This window comes from Eumetopias jubatus, unplaced genomic scaffold (assembly GCF_037043125.1).
Source record: "Eumetopias jubatus isolate StellerSeaLion01/CBP00866 unplaced genomic scaffold, mEumJub1_p1.0 scaffold_17, whole genome shotgun sequence".
NCBI classification, from domain to species: Eukaryota; Metazoa; Chordata; class Mammalia; order Carnivora; family Otariidae; genus Eumetopias; species Eumetopias jubatus.
In genome coordinates this window covers 59,051,378-59,070,768 of record NW_028274823.1, presented here as the reverse complement: position 1 = coordinate 59,070,768, position 19,391 = coordinate 59,051,378, and the positions used below count along the sequence as shown (strand labels likewise).

The following is a 19,391-nucleotide window of genomic DNA, read 5'->3' as shown; positions in this document are numbered from 1 at the left end:
ACTGTGGGTTAAACTGTTTCGATAATAATGATAACCACTCTTTAGCTCATTTTCTCTTATTATTTTTTGTATTTCAGAAGTATAAGCAGCCTTTATTTTTTTACCTCCCATTTATTATTGAACACCTATTATATGCCAGCCCTGTGCTAAGTGTTCACACATGTCATCTCATTTTATTCTCGTGGTAACCCAGTGAGGTCAGTACTATTATGCTTCCTATTCGATTACACGTAAGGAAACTGAAGTGTAGAGGGACTGAGGAATATATCAGAATCACATGACTAGTAATGTTTCTGAGCTGGAAACTGAACCCAAGTCTGCCTACTTACAAAGTTCTTCTTACCTTACCTTCCCTGCTCCCTCCTCAACCTCAGATATCACTAGGAAGCCACTAGGCTTTCCCCGTAGGAGCCCAGTGATTCCTCAAAACAACCTCATTTCAGATGTAGAAACTTTGACTCAATTAAATAGGTTCTGGAAGGACATAGCTGGTGATCACAGATTCAAACTCACAGCTTTCTGATGGACACATCTCTAACTACTAAACCAACCAGTGCATCCCAGGATTACCTGGATCAGATAAGTACAACAAAAACAAATCAATTTGAAGAATGATAGAGGGCTGTTCAAGTTTTTACTTTGCCAAGTAATAACAGTATAAAATAAACCTATTGCTCCCTTTTGACAAAAGAAAGGACTTCTATTACTTTTTTAAAGAAAGGACATTTTTTAAAGGTTTTATTTATTTATTATTTTTAAAAGATTTTATTTACTTGAGAGAGAGAGAGAGAGAGAGAGAGAGAGCGCGCGAGAGCACGAATGGGGGGAGGGGCAGAGGGAGAGGAAGAAGCCAACTCCCTGCTGAGTGGGGATTCCTGGGAGACCAGCAGGGGAGGTAGGGGGTGGGCCTTAATCCCAGGACCCTGGATCATGACCTGAGCTGAAGTGAGAGACTTATCCCACTGAGCCACTCAGGCGCCCCTATTTATTTATTTGAGAGAGAGCAAGTGAGCCTGAGTGTGAGCGGGGGGAGGGGCAGAAGGAGAAGAGAGAGAGAATCCCAATCAGACTCCACCTCAACTCGGAGCCCAGTGGTGGGGCTCCATCCCCTGACCTGAGATCATGACCCAAGCTGACCCCCCAGTGGAAGTCAGGAGCGGGTTGCTCAATCGACTAAGCGACCTAGGCACCCCAAAAAAGAGAGAAAGAGAGAAAACTGGAAGGCTTAACTTCAGAGTAAAGAAGAGTTGTTTATTATTATTATTATTTTTTAAGATTTTATTTATTTGAGAAAGAGAGAGAGATAGCGAGAGAGAGCACTGCAGAGGGGAGAGAGAGGGAGAGGGAGAAGCAGGCTCCCCGCTGAGCAGGGAGCCCGACTCGGGGCTCAATCCCAGGACATCAGGATCATGACCTGAGCCAAAAGCAGTTGCTTAACTGACTGAGCCACCCAGGTGCCCCAAGAAGAGTTGTTTAAAATGAATAAATTCAACTTTATGAAAAACTTGATACTGCCTGTTTTTTTCTGATTTTGTCACAGACTGTTGACCGCGGGTTACAGATCAGTTTTTGGTAACTATCCTACACCATGCTTTCTAACAAATCCAACAACCTGTCAACTGTTAAAGAATCCTCACCCACTCGGTTGTACCCCTCTTGATTCTGTGATCTTTAGAGAGTATGATACATCTCGTATGGTGAGCTTTACTCTTGTTCATAGTTTGGTTTTATTCTGCATTAGGGTAAGCAATCTGAGGAGACCAAAGATAATTAATGATGGCTTAGTCAGTCCGCTTTCATTTTCTTTTCTCTTGCTTACCTTCCAAATAATAGTTGCTTGCCTAGAATGCTTTACCATTCTAATTATCTCATTTTCTCTTTATTTCCAATTTCCTTGCCTAGGCATTCATCATGAGACTTTTGGGACCCTTGGTAGAAGGGATTTTAGAACCAGCAGTCTTTGGATTAAGTCGGGTGAAAGAGAAAAGAGGGACATCATTTCTGGGTGTGGGCAGTGCCCACCACAATGCCTTCCTTATACATAGTAGGTACTCAACAGATATTTGTTGGACCCGTGAGTCTTATTTGTAACCTAATCTGTCAATACTAACTTCTCAGATTTTATGCTATTTTTGTGTGCATGTGTAAAGCTCAAAATTTGTAGACTGTCAATTGGAATGTGGTATTAATATTATTGGATCTCCAAGTAGAGTTTCTTGAATTATAATAAGCCTCTTCTTCCCCTGGTTTTACCAGCTTTACTGTCCAGCACATGACACCTTTGCCTGTGTGGTGATGTGCTGAGGAAAGAGAACTTTTTAAGTACCCAGATTTGTAAAGATTAGAATTTGATTTTTAAACTACATGTAACTACAGCAGTTGTGTTTTCTAATATAGAATAACCCCCATGCTTACTCTGTGCATAGAACTTCATCAACTAAAGCAGTTGTCACAGTAATTAAAGGAGCTTCATTTGTGAATCCAGGGTTTAAAGGGTTTTTGAGTATCTTTTGTGTTTATTGTGTTTTTCTTTTGCAGTAAACATTCTCAGTGCCCTAATTTTGATTAATAATTATTAGTAGATGTGCTGTTTCAAATGGGAGAATACATAAGAAAAAGACTCACTCCCAATGTTTTTTTGTTGTTTCAGACCAAAATCTTGTGTCACTGAGTTCAACCATGGTGCATCCAGATTCTCCTCAGAAGTGAGGCTTTCCAAAGGACCAATGACTCTGTTCCCTGTGCCCTTTCATTTTTTCCTACTCTGTAGCTATGTCTCGATCCCGCCATGCAAGGCCTTCCAGATTAGTCAGGAGGGAAGATCTGAACAGAAAGAAAAGCACCCAGCTGAAGAAGACATCTAAGGCAGCCAACAAAAATGTGGCATCAGTCAAGACTGTGAGCCCCGGAAAATTAAAACAATTAATTCAAGAAAGAGATGTTAAGAAAAAAATAGAACCCAAACCACCTATGCCAGTCAGAAGCCTTCTGACAAGAGCTGGAGCAGCACGAATGAATTTGGATAGGACTGAGGTTCTTTTTCAGAACCCAGAATCCTTAACTTGCAATGGGTTTACAATGGCTCTCCGAAGCACCTCTCTTAGCAGGCGACTCTCCCAACCTCCAGTGATCATAGCCAAACCCAAGAAAGTTCCACCTCCTAAAAATTTAGAAAAGCAACATGGATGTGATTATAATGTAGTTGCTGACATGGGAGTAAAACACTCAGAAAATGAATCAGTTCCAACACAAGTTCCCCTAATTGCTCCTGATGTAGAGAATCTAATTGGTGTTCAGAATGCAACTTTAATTAAAGGTGAGAGCCAAGACACAACCCAGTCTTGGTCCCAAAGGGTGGAGGATTCCAAAATAAATATTTCCACTCAGAGTGACCCTGCAGTAGAGATCCTTTCTGGGTCATCGGAAGAGACATGTGGTGGTGAAGGACTGTTCTCTAAAGAGACATTGAATGCTATCAGTGACTCCCCTAGACTGTTTGCTCAGGACACTCTGTGTGCTCCTTTGCTCCAAAGAGCAGCCCTCAAGGTTACTTACGAAGGAAACTCCAGCATTCAGTTAGAAGATTTGGGTTCACGAGTAGAATCTCTTAAGCTATCTGATGCTTACCTGGATCCCATCAAAAGTGAACGTAATTGCTACCCCACCTCAAGCTTTAATAAGGTTATACCTGAATTGGACCTTAGAAACTGTTTGTCCATTGGTGGGTCAATATATCCTACCTCATTAATAAAACTCCTCTTGGCAAGCTCAGAACAAGAAACTCTTGGTGCTAAACCAGATCATCAAGAGGCACTCAAAGCTATCCCAGAGCAACAGGAAATTCCTGATACCACCCCTATCATAGGACAGGCTTTTAGTGCTATCCCACATCGATGGGAAGTTCCTGGTGATAACATAATTCATGGGGAGGCTCTGGATGAGACCGCAGACCCACCAGTGATGCCTGGTGCTATTCCAGTCCAAGGAGAGGTCTTCGGTGCTATCCTAGACCAGCAAATCCTCAGAATGGGTGGTGGTACTGCCTCAGACCCACCTATCTTTCTTCCTGCTCCTCTAAACCCAATTGCTACCTATAATGCTCTCCCAGAATGGCTTGAGCCCCAGAGCACTGTTTCATATGGGCTTGAGGTCCAGGGCGCTGTGCAGATTTTGCCTTTGGGCTCAGGTCACACTCCTCAGCCATCATCAAACTCAGAGATAAGTTCGGTACCTCCAATAATGACTATTAGCAATATAGAAAATGAGAAGCAGGTTCATATAAGCTTTCTGCCAGCCAACACTCAGGGGGTCCCAAGAGCCCCTGAGCGAGGACTCGTCCATGCTTCCCAGGGCATTACCCAACTTTCCCAGGCTGGTGCCAGCACATTGGAAGGAGGGAGCTCCCAGATCAGCATGACCAGTGTGGTTGACATCAACACCACAGTGGTGTCTAGGCCAGTGTCAGTCGCCAGTACCTCCTCTTCTCCTTCCTATACAACTTTGCTACCTACTTTGGAAAAGAAGAAACGAAAGCGCTGTGGGGTCTGTGAGCCCTGCCAGCAGAAGACCAATTGTGGTGAATGTACTTACTGCAAGAACAGAAAGAACAGCCATCAAATCTGTAAGAAAAGGAAATGTGAAGAGCTGAAAAAGAAACCATCCGTCCTTGTGCCTTTGGAGGTGAGTAAACCCCCATGGGCTGCGAGATGCCCATGAGGCTCTGTAGAGTGATCTGTGCAGAGACTAGGTGATTCAATATTACATCCTTTTACTCTGGTAACATTTTATATTATCTATAGGAGTTTGTGGATCAACCCGAAATATGTCTTGTGCAGTGAGTGATATATTAGCTTATTTTTAGAATTTGTCTCAGAAAACTAGAACATAAAAGTTTTTCCATTACAGGATTTGATGGAGACAGGGAAATGACATGAAGTGTGGTTTTGCAAAGATTTCCACTATGCCTTATTTTGGCTAGTTGTGTGTCTTTTGGAAGTTACAGATTTAACTTAAATTTAAATTAAGAGTGGAACAAAATCATTAACTCCCTTGCAGCTTGAGGAACCAGTGGAATTAAACTTCTATTCTTTTGAAAGAATAAAACTGTCTCTATCCTTAATTTTGAAACTTTGCCTTGGAAGGTAAATAAAGCTTTCATCTTAACTTTTGGCAAGTGATGTCCACCTGCTTCACATATCCCATGTGGTTGTTAGGATTATCAGAAGTTCAAAATGGTTTGTAAACTCTGAAGTGATACATAAACATTGGTTCCCATTATTACAGTTTATGAATCTAAGGTACTAAAAATATTGGTTGGCTTTGACATTTTAAAGGATTTTATGGGGCACCTGGGTGGCTCAGTCAGTTAAGCATCTGCCTTCAGCTCAGGTCATGATCCCAGAGTCCCGGGATCGAGCCCTGTGTTGGGCTCCCTGCTCATCGGGGAGCCTGCTTCTCCCTCTGCCTCTTACTACCGCTCCCCTTGTGCTCTCTCTCTCAAATAAATAAATAAATAAAATCTTAAAAAAAAAACAAAATAAAGGATTTTATGGAACTTGGTTAATACTTGATTATCAGACCTTTAAAATACATGCCAACTATGGTGTTATGATTTTTAGATCACTCATTTGAAGTTATGCTTATTTTGTGACTGCTATGAATACAGGTATAGTAGAATAGATTAATTTAAAAGTATTGTGAACTTAAACTTAGTCATTCTTTTTTATTTCACTCTTAAATTACCTGTCCCAAAATGCTGACTTTCTATTTGACCCATTGCAAATGAGATCAGACATTTAACTGATCAGGTATTAACGGGCATTTGAGGTGTTTCTAAAATATTCTGTTATTACAAACCTTACTGCAATGAATAATTTTTACTCAAGTCACTTCACATATGTGGGCGTGGCCAGCAAGCAACTTAATGGTTTACAAACATACATCTAAAACACTAGCAGCAATATCTTACAGCAGAGAGACCTCCCTTGTAAGTTCCTGATTTGTAACATTGCCAGATGGCACCATTGCTGAAAGTACTCACTTGATCTCTAATAGATATAATCGAATTTGTTCTCTTTTTTCCTAAACCTGCTCCTTTTTTTGCATTACATATTTGGCTTAATGACTAGCCATCTACATGGTCACCCAAAATGGAAAATTCATTCACCTTTATGCCTTCCTCTCACTCTTCTAGATTTCTTGTTATATGAGATCTGAGCACTCCTACCTCTCCATTTTCTTGGCTACTTCTGTAGTTGATGCCTTTGTCCTTTACTGGGACAATTTCAGTGTTCTCTCTGTTATCAGCAAGTATTTACTGTACTTCCTCTCCAGGTTGTGCACTGGGGATATAGTTGTGAGTGTCCCAGCTAGAAGAGAAGTCAGGATGTTGAACAATAACCTCTTAAGTGCAGTTTAAGTTTTCTTTCTAAAACCCTGATGATTCTCCTACTTAAATACATTTAGTGCTCTTCTCTATGTGTGATATATCTCACTCAGAACAAAACAAAACAAAAATAGAGAAGACCTCTTTGTGCCTTCCAAGTATAGATGAAGCCTAGCTTTTTTTTTTTTTGTGAGAGAGGGAGGAGGAGAGGGGTTGGGGGAGGGGTAAAGAGAGAGGGGGGGAGAGAGAGAATCTCAAGCAGACTCCCCACTGAGCACGGAGCCCGATGTCGGTCACGATCCCATGACCTGAGATCATGATTTGAGCCCAAATCAAGAGTCAGATACTTAACCCACTGAGCCACCCAGATGCCCCCCAAAAGATCACTTTCATCACTTACAAAGTTGATTCTGAAGAATCTATTAAGTTGTCCTTATACTGAACTCTGGCAGCAAATAGACCTACCCATCCAAAACCCAGCCACAAGTTCATGGAGAGGCAGAGGAGAACACAGGGAACACTGCTCCGAGGGAAGTTCATTCTGAGAGAGCAAAGAACAGTTGTATACTCTTGTTTCTGGTTTCTTTGCTCATGCTTAGAAAAAGCATACTTACCATGTTTAAGTAATGTTGCTTATATAGTTATTCATTTTTATTGCAGTATAGTGTTCCATTCTGTGTTTATATCACAATACATTAATACATTCTACTGTTTATTTTTTTAATTTTTAAAAAATATTTTATTTATCCATTTGTCACAGATAGAGAGAACACAAGCAGGGGGAGTGGCAGGCAGAGGGAGAAGCAGGCTTCCTGCTGAGCAGGGAGCCTGATGTAGAACTCGATCCCAGGACCCTGGGATCATGACCTGAGCCGAAGGCAGAAGCTTAACTGACTGAGCCACCCAGGCGTCCCTAATCCATTCTACTGTTAATATACACATTATCATAAATGTCTTTTGGTAAATATATGTGTGCATTCTAGTGAATAGATTCCTAGGAGTGGAATTGCTGGGTCATAGAATACGTATGTTTAGCTCTCATGGATATTATTCAGCAGCTGTGGTTGTCCCAATTAAGATTCATCAGTAGTGTTTGTTCCACTGTTCCACTAGCTCCACATCCTTGCCAACACTTGATATTTTCTGTCTTGTTTTACTTGAATCTTTTTGTTGGGTGTGTAGCGGCATCACTACATTGGACTAATGAAATTGAGCTGCTACTTCTTTGCTTCTTAGTCATTTGGATATTGTCTTTGTCCATTTTGGGTTTTTCTGCCTTTTCATTATTGGTTTATAAGAGTTCATTACATTTTATTGATACAAATTTTTTGTTGAATATATGATTGCTGATATCTTTACTTATTCCATGACAGCTTTTCACTCACTTTATCCTGGCTTTTAATGAACAGAAAGTTTTAACTTTAATTTCCAATTTACCAAAGCTTTCCTTTATGTCCTGGTTAAGAAAATTTTGTCTATTTTTTGCCAGTTCCAAGGTCATGAAGATGTTCTCTTTTGCTTCCTTCTTTTTTAAGATTTTATTTATTTGTTTGACAGAGAGACACAGCGAGAGAGGGAACACAAGCAGGGGGAGTGGGAGAGGGAGAAGCAGGCTCCCTGCTGAGCAGGGAACCAGATGCGGGCCTCAATCCCAGGACCCTGGGATCATGACCTGAGCCGAAGACAGATTCTTAACTGACTGAGCTACCCAGGCATCCCTCTTTTGCTTCCTTCTTAAAAAGTTAATTTTTTAAGCCTTTCACATTTAGGTGTAAAGTATATCTGGAATTGACTTCTGTGTCTGGTGTGAGGAGTCAAGATTGATTCTTTTTTATATGGATCTCTAATTGACTGGCACCATTACTGAAATGACCATCCTTCCCGTTACTACGATCTCATCCATGTCATAAATCAGGTGATTGATTAATTCTGGGTCTACTTCTAGACTCTGTTTCATTGGTCCTTTTGTCTATCCTTGTGTCTAAACTCATCGTCAGTAGGCTTTATAACTGTTAACTGGTAGTATAAGTCCTTCAGCTTTGTTCTTCAATAGTGATTTGTGCTATTTTTATTGTTCTTTGCATTTTCATTAACATTTTGAATCAGCTTGTAAATTTCCACGAAAACTCTGCTGGGATTTTATTGTGATTATGTTGAACCTATACATCAGTTTGGAAAGACTGGCATTTTTATAATATTGAAACTTGCAGTTCATGACCATGGTATACCTTGATATATGTCATTTAATTTCTTTCAGTAATATTTTGTAGTTTTCAATAAGGAGTTATTTCATTTGTTTTATTACTAGGTATTTGATATTTTTATTCCTAGGTGCTTGATATAGCCCTAGATATTTGATAGTTTTTTAGAATATTTATGATACTAGTATTAATGATTGAAGGCCATTTGCTTTGGTAACAAGAATACTGCTAAGCAAACATATATATATATATTTTTAAAGATTTTATTTATTTATTTTCACAGAGAGAGAGATAGCGAGAGCAGGAACACAAGCAGGGGGAGTGGGAGAAGGAGAAGCAGGCTCCTTGCTGAGCAGAGAGCCCAATTTGGGGCTCAATCCCAGGACCCTGGGGTCATGACCTGAGCTGAAGGCAGATGCTTAATGGCTCAGCCACTAGGCACCCCTAAGCAAATATATTTCATGTATTTGTGTGTTTCTTACATCAGAATTATTTTACTTATTGAGAGCTGGATGAGAAATAGAAAATACATTTACAGTTTTAAAATACTAATATCTTTGTTACTGCTTATATTAAACAAGTATACACTTCAAAAACAATTGTTAGAATTATTTTTCTAAAATATACTTAGCATATGCTATCTCTCAGTAAGTTAATTACTGTTGTCTGAGAGAAGTGAAAACAGTTTTTTACTTACCTTTTTTGGTCATAGATTACATTTTTGTCTCCCACAAAAACAGAATTTTTTTTATGTACAACAGGTGGTTAGAGAGTCTCCCCAGAGATATCTTTCGGCCAAGAGATAAAATGGTATTTTTCTGCCAGGTTTAGTTCAGATTACTTTCTCTATATTAAAAAATATAGATAATTAAAGCCACTAACTTTATAATTCATAGGCATCTAAGAATTTGCTCTTGGCTAGGTATACCTCAAATGTATTTGTAATTTACCATTTCAAGACATATTTTAAGTCATATAGGATTGTTTTCCTAATTATTGTATAATGTTAGAAATGGGAAGAAAAAGGGAAGGGGGTGCTTTTTAGAGACCTACAGAGTAGGTGTATGATCAGGTTACACTTTTGCAAATAATTTTTAGTATGTATAAAAACAAAAGTAAACAAACATGTAGATATGCTTCTGAGGGCAGAGTATTGAATTATATATCTGTAGCTTGATGATTTGGGTATAGTACATCACACGTTTAATAAACCAAATGACTAAGTGAGCAGTTAGTGAGTTGGTTGCCAAAGTGAAAAAAATCTCTTATATTTACTCTAGTTAATAAGTTTTCCCAAAATATTGAAGGGTATTATTTGTTTGGTTATATTATTATTATTAATTTAAGTCTTTTAAAAATGTATTTATTTATTTATTTGAGAGAGAGAGCTTGTGCATGTGAGCGGAGGGAATGGAGGGGCCGAGGGAGAAGGAGAGAGAGAATCCTAAGCAGGCTCCTCACCCAGTGCATGAGCCCGACCCGGGGCTTGATCTCATGACCCTGAGATCATGACCTGAGCCAAAACCCAAGAGTCAGATGCCTAACTGACTGAGCCACCCAGGCACCCTATTTTTTTCAAGATTTTATTTATTTATTTATTTATTTTTAAAGATTTTATTTACTTATTTGAGAGAGAGAGACAGAGCACAAGATGGGGGAGGGTCAGAGGGAGAAGCAGACTCCCTGCTGAGCAGAGAGCCCTATGTGTGGCTCAGTCTTGGGACTCCAGGATCATGACCTGAGCCGAAGGCAGTCACTTAACCAACTGAGCCACCCAGGTGCCCCCAAGACTTTTTATTTTTAAATAATCTCTATACCCAGTGTGGGGCTCAAGTTTACAACCCTGAGATCAAGAGTCACATTCTTTGCTGACTGAGCCAGCCAGACACCCCTGTTGGGTTAAAATAAATAGCACTGCACTAGAAAACACTGTAAAATGTGCTATTTGTTACCATGCTATCTTCTGAGCTAATGCACATTCTACCTGGAAAAATAATAATACCTCCAAAGGTTGTGCTTGAAAAACTATAAAAGTTCAGTAGTAGTATATGATACAAACTGAACTGCTGACTGTTCATTGTTTTATGAATAGTGTAATAACAGACTAGTTCCGGAGATACCACTTCAGAATTGGTTGGCATACTTGTTTTTATTTTATTTTATCCATTTTAGTGGGAGTGGGGTGGGACAAGCCTCTCCTGGAGAGTGCTTTTTTTTATTTTAATTTTTTCATTTATTTTCAAGATTTTATTTAGAGAAAGAGTACACATGTGAGTGCTTGCCCGTGCATGGGCGAGGGCAGAGATGGAAGGATATGGACAGGCAGACTCCACACTCAGCCTGGAGCCAACTGGGTGCTCAATCCCACGACCCCAAGATCATCACCTGATCTGAAATCAATAGTCCGACATTAACTGAGCCACCCAAGCGCCCCTGGCCACTGCTTTTTCAGTGTTTTTAAAGTCAGGTCTCATTTTGGTTTATGTTGTGTATGTCATATGGAACAAATTTTTGCCTCCAACTCCTTAAATTGAGGGCAGATGCTCTATGTCCTTAAATATGCCTTTAAGGAATCTCTTTGGATCACTACTGAGACTTCTGTAGCATGCCTCACCACACAGCTGACTATAGGGGGAAAAACTGTATGGTGTCTAGGATCCTTGCTTGTGTAAACCCCAGATATGTCAACAAAAACCATGCTGACTTTGATGGGTTCTGACCTGTGGGTGTTAATTTCTGGAATCTTGTCAATATGGTTCAAATCTTACCTTGTCATTTTGTGTATATCATCTTATCCAAGAAGGAAAGCTTGTGAAACTGCTTAACACCTTCATCTAGTGTTCGCATAATCCAGATTATACTGTTATATAATGTATACAACATTATATACATTATATGTAGTATGGTACATGTTTACTTTGCCATAGAACTTAACTCCATATCTCTCTTTGTTGGTCAACCTCTGTTTTTCGTTTTGTTTTGTTTTTATTACAGAGTAGTATTTTAAGAGTTGATGGTTTCAAAGCTGCAACATTCATTCTCCTTGTAAAGTAGCCAGTCATTGTTGCACTATGATGGATGTACAAGGAAGAGAGAAGGCGAGATCTTATCTTTTTGCGTTATTATTATACTAAAATAAGACACAGCTAGCAAATGAATCAAACTAATCAAACCAATTCAGGTCATTACTTTGATAATGACACTCAGTGTTCGAGTCATGAGTATCCAGAAAGTCTTGGCTAATTATCATTAGCTCTTCATGTCTGCTATGTAAAAAAACAAAATATAATCTTGCTCATTTCTGATTTAATTATTTTTTATTAATCCCGAGTCACAGGGGCACTGGGCTGCCTCAGTCAGAAGAGCATGCTAATCTTGATCTCAGGGTTGTGAGTTCAAGCCCCATGTTGGGGTAGAGATTACTTAAAAAAATAGTAATAAGCAAAAAAAAAAATACTGAGCCAGAGTTTTTATTTTTTTATTTTTATTTTTATTTTTTTTAAAAATTTTATTTATTTATTTGAGAGAGAGAGAGAATGAGAGATAGAAAGCACGAGAGGGAAGAGGGTCAGAGGGAGAAGCAGACTCCCCGCTGAGCAGGGAGCCCGATGTGGGACTCGATCCCGGGACTCCAGGATCATGACCTGAGCCGAAGGCAGTCGCTTAACCAACTGAGCCACCCAGGCACCCCAGAGTTTTTATTTTTTATTTTTTATTTTTTTGGGGGGAGGCGCAGAGGGAGAGGGAGAGAAAGAGTCCTTTTTGTTTTAAAGATTTTATTTATTTATTTCAGAGAGAGAGAACACTCGCACTTGAGCTGCCTGAGGTTGGGAGGGAGAGAGAGAATCCCAAGTAGACTTCTGGCTGAGCACAGAGCCTGACCCGGGGCTCAATCTCACGACCCCAAAGATCATTACCTGAGCTAAAACCAAGAGCCCTATGCTCAACCTACTGAACCACTGTAGGCGCCCCGGAGAGAGGGACTCTTAAGCAGGCTCCACACCCAGTGTGTGCTCAACATGGAGCTCAGTCTCACAACCCTGAGATTATGACCTGAGCCAAAATCAAGCTGGACACTTACCCAGCTGAACGACCCAGGTGCCCCTGAGTAACAGTTTTTAAAACAAAGTCATAATGTTCTCCTACAGAAAGAAAAGTGATTAGAAGTGAAATGTTTGTTTATTTATTTATTATTTTTTATAAATTATGTGTTTAAATTACTTTAAAGCCCAAGCCTAGGATTTAGGAGGTACTGGCACATGATAGGTACTCAATAAATGTTTGGTGAGGGGCGCCTGGGTGGCTCAGTTGGTTAAGCGACTGCCTTCAGCTCAGGTCATGATCCTGGAGTCCTAGGATCGACTCCCGCATTGGGCTCCCTGCTCAGCGGGGAGTCTGCTTCTCCCTCTGACCATCCCCCTTCTCGTGTTCTCTCTCTCATTCTCTTTCTCTCAAATAAATAAATAAAATCTTGAAAAAAGAATAAATGTTTGGTGAACAAATGATTCAATGAATGAATGAAAAAATGAAAATCTTATAAAAAATGTTAAGATTTCCACACATTTCGCACATACCAGTGTATCTTTTTATTTTGTTTTATTTATGTATTTATTTAAAGATTTTATTTTTATTTATTTGAGAGAGAGCACGAGCAGGGGGAGGGAGAGGGGCATGGGAGAGGCAGACTCCCCACTGAGCAGGGAGCTGGATGTGGGGCACAGTCCCTGGACCCAGAGATCATGACCTGAGCCAAAGACAGACGCTTACCTGACTGAGCCACCCAGGTGCCCTTGATTTTGTTTTTTAAAAGATTTTATTTTTAAGGGGCACCTGGGTGGCTCAGTCGTTTAGCGTCTGCCTTCGGCTCAGGTAATGATCCCAGTGTCCTGGGATCGAGCCCCGCATCGGGCTCCCTGCTCCGCGGGAAGCCTGATTCTCTCTCTCCCACTCCCCCTGCTTGTGTTCCCTCTCTCGCTGTCTCTCTCTCTGTCAAATAAATAAATAAAATCTTGAAAAAAAATTTTATTTTTAAGTAATCTCTGTACCCAATGTGGGGCTAGAACTTAAAACCCTGAGATCAGGAGTCCCAGGATCTATTGACCCAGCCAGCCAGATGCCCTCAATGTATCTTTTTAAAAAGCACAGTGCGGGGTGCCTCGGTGGCTCATTTGGTTAAGCGACTGCCTTCGGCTCAGGTCGTGATCCTGGAGTCCCGGGATCGAGTCCCGCATCGGGCTCCCTGCTCAGCGGGGAGCCTGCTTCTCCCTCTGACCCTCTTCCCCCTCGTGCTATCCTTCATTCTCTCTCTCTCTCAAATAAATAAATAAAATCTTTAAAAAAAAAAGCACACTGCAAATCATCATTATATCCTACATGTACTTAATATATTATCTTCACAACTAATACCCCAAAGCATTTTGGGTTTTTTTCTATGAATGTCATTTTCAAGTACCAAAGATTAGGATCATGGGATATCCATAACAGAAATTCAAGTAGAGGACTTGAAAAAAAGGCTTTTAGTAACACAGACAGTGCTTTTTATTTTATTTTATTTTGTTATTATTATTTTTAAAGATTTTATTTATTTATTTGACAGGGAGAGAGACAGCGAGAGCAGGAACACAAGCAGAGGGAGTGGGAGAGGGAGAAGCAGGCTTCCCGCGGAGCAGGGAGCCCGATGCGGGGCTCGATCCCAGGACCCCGGGATCATGACCTGAGCCGAGGGCAGACGCTTAACGACCAAGCCACCCAGGTGCCCTAGACAGTACTTTTTAAAATATGTGTTGAAAGAGCTGCTACCTATGTTGCTTAAAATTATTGGCATATGCACTTGTGATTGTGAGTGATACCATGATGCAAAGTTTGAACAGCTCAAAATCATGTAATTTTCTAATTGTAAATGGAAAAACAGTTCTAGAAGGATACCTACCAAACAAAACTGTTGAAAGTGTTTACCTCTAAAGATAGGGTTTTTGCATGGAGGAAGGGCATATTAGGAAATATGTGATTTTAAATTTTTACTTAAATTTTTCTATGTGGTTTGGATTTTTATATAATGAACTTATGTTACTTTAAAAAGTAATGCAGCATACTAAGTCAAAGTTATATAATTTCCATTTAGAAAGTTTAGGAGCAGAAAAAAAATAAACTATAATTCTACTACTTAGAGGCAACAGTCATGGATATATTGGCATATTTGCTTCCAGTATTTTTTTCTGCATTTAAAAAATAACATAGCTGAAGTTAAATGTGTTTCTTCTCCTTTTTTCATATTTTCCCTTGTAATTAACATTTTATAAAGATTTAAAAACTGTGCAAAATACTCTTTTAGGCAAATGAACATAACCCTACTAAATTATTTTTCATTGCTGACTGCTTCAATCTCTTACAGTTTTTTGTATGATAGTGAACTTTTTTCAGGATAAATCTTGGTTTACATTTCAGATTATTTTCTTGACACTGGAATCATTAGTCCTTCATTTCATGCTAAAAGTATTAGCATAACCAAAATATTTAGTGTTTTTCTTTTTTTTTAAAGATTTTATTTATTTATTTGAGAGAGAGAGAATGAGAGACAGAGAGCATGAGAGGGAAGAGGGTCAGAGGGAGAAACAGATTCCCTGCTGAGCAGGGAGCCCGATGCGGGACTCGATCTTGGGACTCCAGGATCATGACCTGAGCCGAAGGCAGTCGCTTAACCAACTGAGCCACCCAGGCGCCCTATTTAGTGTTTTTCTAATGAGTTTTTGCCTAATGGTTTCTAAATCTTTACCACTTTTGGAAACCAAGGTTTGTATTTATAGTACATGTATTTTTTGGAAAGTCAGGTTTATTTTCTTCTCCGAAAATGAGAAGCTGAAGTTTCTATTACATTCTTTTTGTTTAACACATCTTAGTTGCCTTCTCAAAGATGGTGATTGAGGTAGCATTTCAGCATATCTCCTAACTAATGACTGGATATTAGCCAGATCAAATTAGGTACTTGGTGAACTTTTAGCTACCACGGAAAAACCAGAATTTTAAAATTACTATTATTTTTTAAAAAGATTTTATTTATTTATTTGACAGAGAGAGACACAGCGAGAGAGGGAACACAAGCAGGGGGAGTGGGAGAGGGAGAAGCAGGCTTCCCGCAGAGCGGGGAGCCTGATGTGGGGCTCGATCCCAGGACCCTGGGATCATGACCTGAGCTGAAGACAGACGCTTAACCATTGAGCCACCCAGGCGCCCCTAAAATTACTATTATTATATTAGATTAGTTTTTTAGTCCTGCTAAACTTTCCACGTATTTTTTTGGTTGCTAGAGAAGAATTCCTAAGATGAATTTGATCTTAGTTTGAATGATCCCAACACTCATACAATATTTCAGTAATCATAAAAATAGAACTTATACATTAGATTTTTTTAAAGATTTATTTATTTATTTTCGAGAGAGAGTGAGGGGGATGGGCAGAGGGAGAGAAACTCAAGTAGACTTCTGGCTGAGTGGGGAGCCCCCTGGGGGGCTCTGTCTCACAACGCTGAGATCATGATCTGAGCCAAAATCAAGAGGCAGCCACTCAACCGAATGAGCCACCCAGGCGCCCTACACTGGAGGTTTTTTAATATGGATGGCCTTTAGTATTCTGTGATCCCATTCCCTCAAAATTTTATGCAACATATATATATATGTTATGCCAGTATGGCTAACATACAGTGTTATATTAGTTTGCAACATATTATTTTTATGTACATTTTTCTGGAGAGATGGTCCATAGTTTTTATTAGATTTCATAGAAATGTAAGTCATGTCTTCCACTCCCCAAAAGAAAAATATGTAAGAGAATCACACCACTCCTTTAAGGCACTGAAGGAATGAAATTGAGAAGTGTTCCTAGGGTTCAAGAAAAAGCGGTTATACTGAGTTTTGCTATTCCAAGTGGTCATCAGTGTGAGGTTGGATCTATTTGTAACATTGTGCCAGACCTGGGAAGGAGGGATGCCATACAGAGCAGTAGTGATGTCTATAAAAGGCCTGGCAGTGTGCCTGCTACATACTAGGTGCCTAAAGGTGGTGGTTGTTATATCCTTGAAGAGATTTGTATATTCATTTCATTACTTTCAGCCATTTCCCTCTTGCCACTTGATTCATGTTATTTAGAGCAAAGTAATTGAAGTCCTCATAAGTAGCCAGTACACACCATTTTGTAACATCTGCAAAAGCATTTTTCCTGCAGGAGGATTAAGGTGTCTTATGAGTGAATTGGTTTCACTGTTCCCATGTGATACAGAATTATAGTTGTGGTTTCCAGTGAGACAACGATGGTACAGTTATTTTCTTGCCTTTGTATAATGAGAGGGTTTTAGTGTTTCTGCTGTATTCTAGACATTTACACTGCGCAGCTTGTTTTCATATCAGATTTCATATGCAACACCATTCTGTGGTGAGTTTTCTGTTAAAGAGCAAAAGCAGGATCAAGGCAAAGGAAGTGGGAAGACAAGACAGTGGAAGTCCACAGTTTATGCAAAGCATGAAATTTTGGATGGAGTCGATAGAGTTTAGATTCAGAAAGAAAAGTGTGTGCATGGGGGGAGGTGGTGCACCTGGGTGGCTCAGTCGGTTGGGCGTCAGCCTTCAGCTCCGGTCTTGGTCTCCAGGTCCTGGGATGGAGCCCCGCATCAGGCTCCCTGCTCAGTGGGGAGCCTGCTTCTCCCTCTCCCTCTGCCCCTCTGCTCTCTTTACGTGCGTGCTCTCTCTCTCTCTCACTCTTATCTCAAATAAATAAAAAATCTTAAAAAAAAGAACAGTGTGTGTGTGTGTGTGTGTTCTATACCTGCAGGAATAAGTAACTTGTCTAGGAGTTAATTCAGAATTGTAGGGAGATTGGTCTACTAGGCAACATAGAAATTAAAATTCCTCCTTTATTCACCTAATTCCATTTTCTGGTGCATTATGAGATGTTAAAACAAACAAAAATCAATAAAACAAGGAAAACATAGCTTTTCTCTCTTTTTTCAAAGAACTTATAACTTAGGGAACTCTGTCTTCATTGCTCATTAAGTACATAAGATTTTGACGAAATTTAAATTTCTTTGACTTGAAATAGGAAATTGGCAAAGGAAAGAAAGAAGAAAGAATGAACATTTATTGAGGGTCTACTATGGACCAGACACTGCTAAAAGGCTTAATATTATCATATTCGATCCTGACAGTGACTGATATATAAGTATTAGGACTGTCATTTTGTGGACTGGGAAATAGAAACCCACTTTAAAAATTGTGTTTAATTCTCCATGGCTAACAAGTAGTAGAGGCACTTTTTTCACTGTGATAATGGAGAATTAATCTCTTTTTTTAAAAAAATGGAGATAGAGTTCACATAATAAAATTAACTCTTTTTTTTTTAAGATTTTATTTATTTATTTGACAGAGACACAGTGAGAGAGGGAACACAAGCAGGGGGAGAGGGAGAGGGAGAAGCAGGCTTCCCGCTGAGCAGAAAGCCCGATGTGGGGCTCGATCCCAGGACCTGGGATCATGACCTGAGCTGAATGCAGACACTTAACGACTGAGCCACCCAGGTGCCCCCAAAATTCACTCTTTTAAGAGTGCACAAGTCAGTGATTTTTTAATATATTTACAAGGTTGTGCAACCATCACCACAATCTAACGCTGGAACATTTTCATTATTCCATTAGAAATCCTATGCCACTCAGCAGTCACTCCATTCTCCCCTCCCCCAGCTCCTGGCAACCACTAATCTCCTTTTTGTCTCTGTGGATTTGCCTATTCTGGACATTTCATGTAAATGGAATCATACAGTATTTGGTCTTTTGTGTCTGGCTTCTTTCACTTAGCATAATGCTTTCAAAGTTCATCCATGTTGTACCATATATCAGTACTTTGTTCCCTTTTATGGCTGAATAATATTTCATTGTATGAATAAACCACATTTTGTATAAACATTCATCAGTTGATGGACTTTTAGGTTATTTCCAATTTTTGCCTATTATGAGTAATACTGTTATGAACATCTGTGTACAGGTTTTTGTATAGACGTGTTTTCGGTTACACTGTGTATATTCCTAGAAGTAGAATTGCTGGGTCAAATGGTAACTGTCTAAATTTAAGGAATTACCAAAATGCTTTCCAAAGTAGCTGTACCATTTTGGATTCCAACCAGCATTTTTATGAGGGTACTAATTTTTCCACATCCTCACCAACACTTGTTATTACCTAACTTTTTTATTATTTCCATCCTAGTGAGTGTGAAGTGGTATCTCATGATGGTTTTGATTTGCATTTCTCTAATGATTAAGGAGGTCAAGCATCTTTTCATGTGCTTCTGGACTATTTGTGTATCTTCTATGAATACTTTGCAATTCTGTTTTAGTCTGTTCGGGCTGCTATAACAAAATACTACAGACAGGTAGCTTATGAATAACGGGAAAATATTGCGCAAAGTTCTGGAGGCTGGGAAGTCCAAGATCAAGGTGCCAGTGTGGTCAAATTCTGGTGAAGGCCTTCTTCATGTTCATAGTTGGTGTCTGCTCACTGTGTCCTCACTTAGTGAAATAGGCTAGGGATCTCTGTGGAGCTTCTGTTATAAGGCACTAATCCCACTCATGAGGGTTCCACTCTTAAGCACTTCCCAAAGGTCCCATCTTCTAATATCACACTGGGCATTGGGATTTCAGCATAGATTTTGGGGGGAACACAAACATTCAGACCGTAGCAATGTCCTTTGTCCATCTTTAAATTGGTTTATTTGTTTTCTGTTGAATTGCAAGTGTTCTTTATATGTTCTGTATACTAGACTCCAATC

General features: G+C 39.6%; 1 protein-coding gene across 5 annotated transcripts in view; it reads left to right on the top strand.

The window, feature by feature from the left end:
- Positions 1-2,772: 2,772 nt before the first annotated feature.
- TET1 (tet methylcytosine dioxygenase 1) overlaps positions 2,773-19,391 on the top strand; it is a 125,166-nt gene continuing 108,547 nt past the window's right edge. For all 5 annotated transcript variants that reach the window (XM_088019834.1, XM_088019837.1, XM_088019836.1 and 2 more), the window contains exon 1: positions 2,773-4,680. In XM_088019834.1, coding sequence (XP_087875960.1) covers positions 2,773-4,680 — 1,908 coding nt within the window. The remainder of the gene's footprint in view (positions 4,681-19,391) is intronic.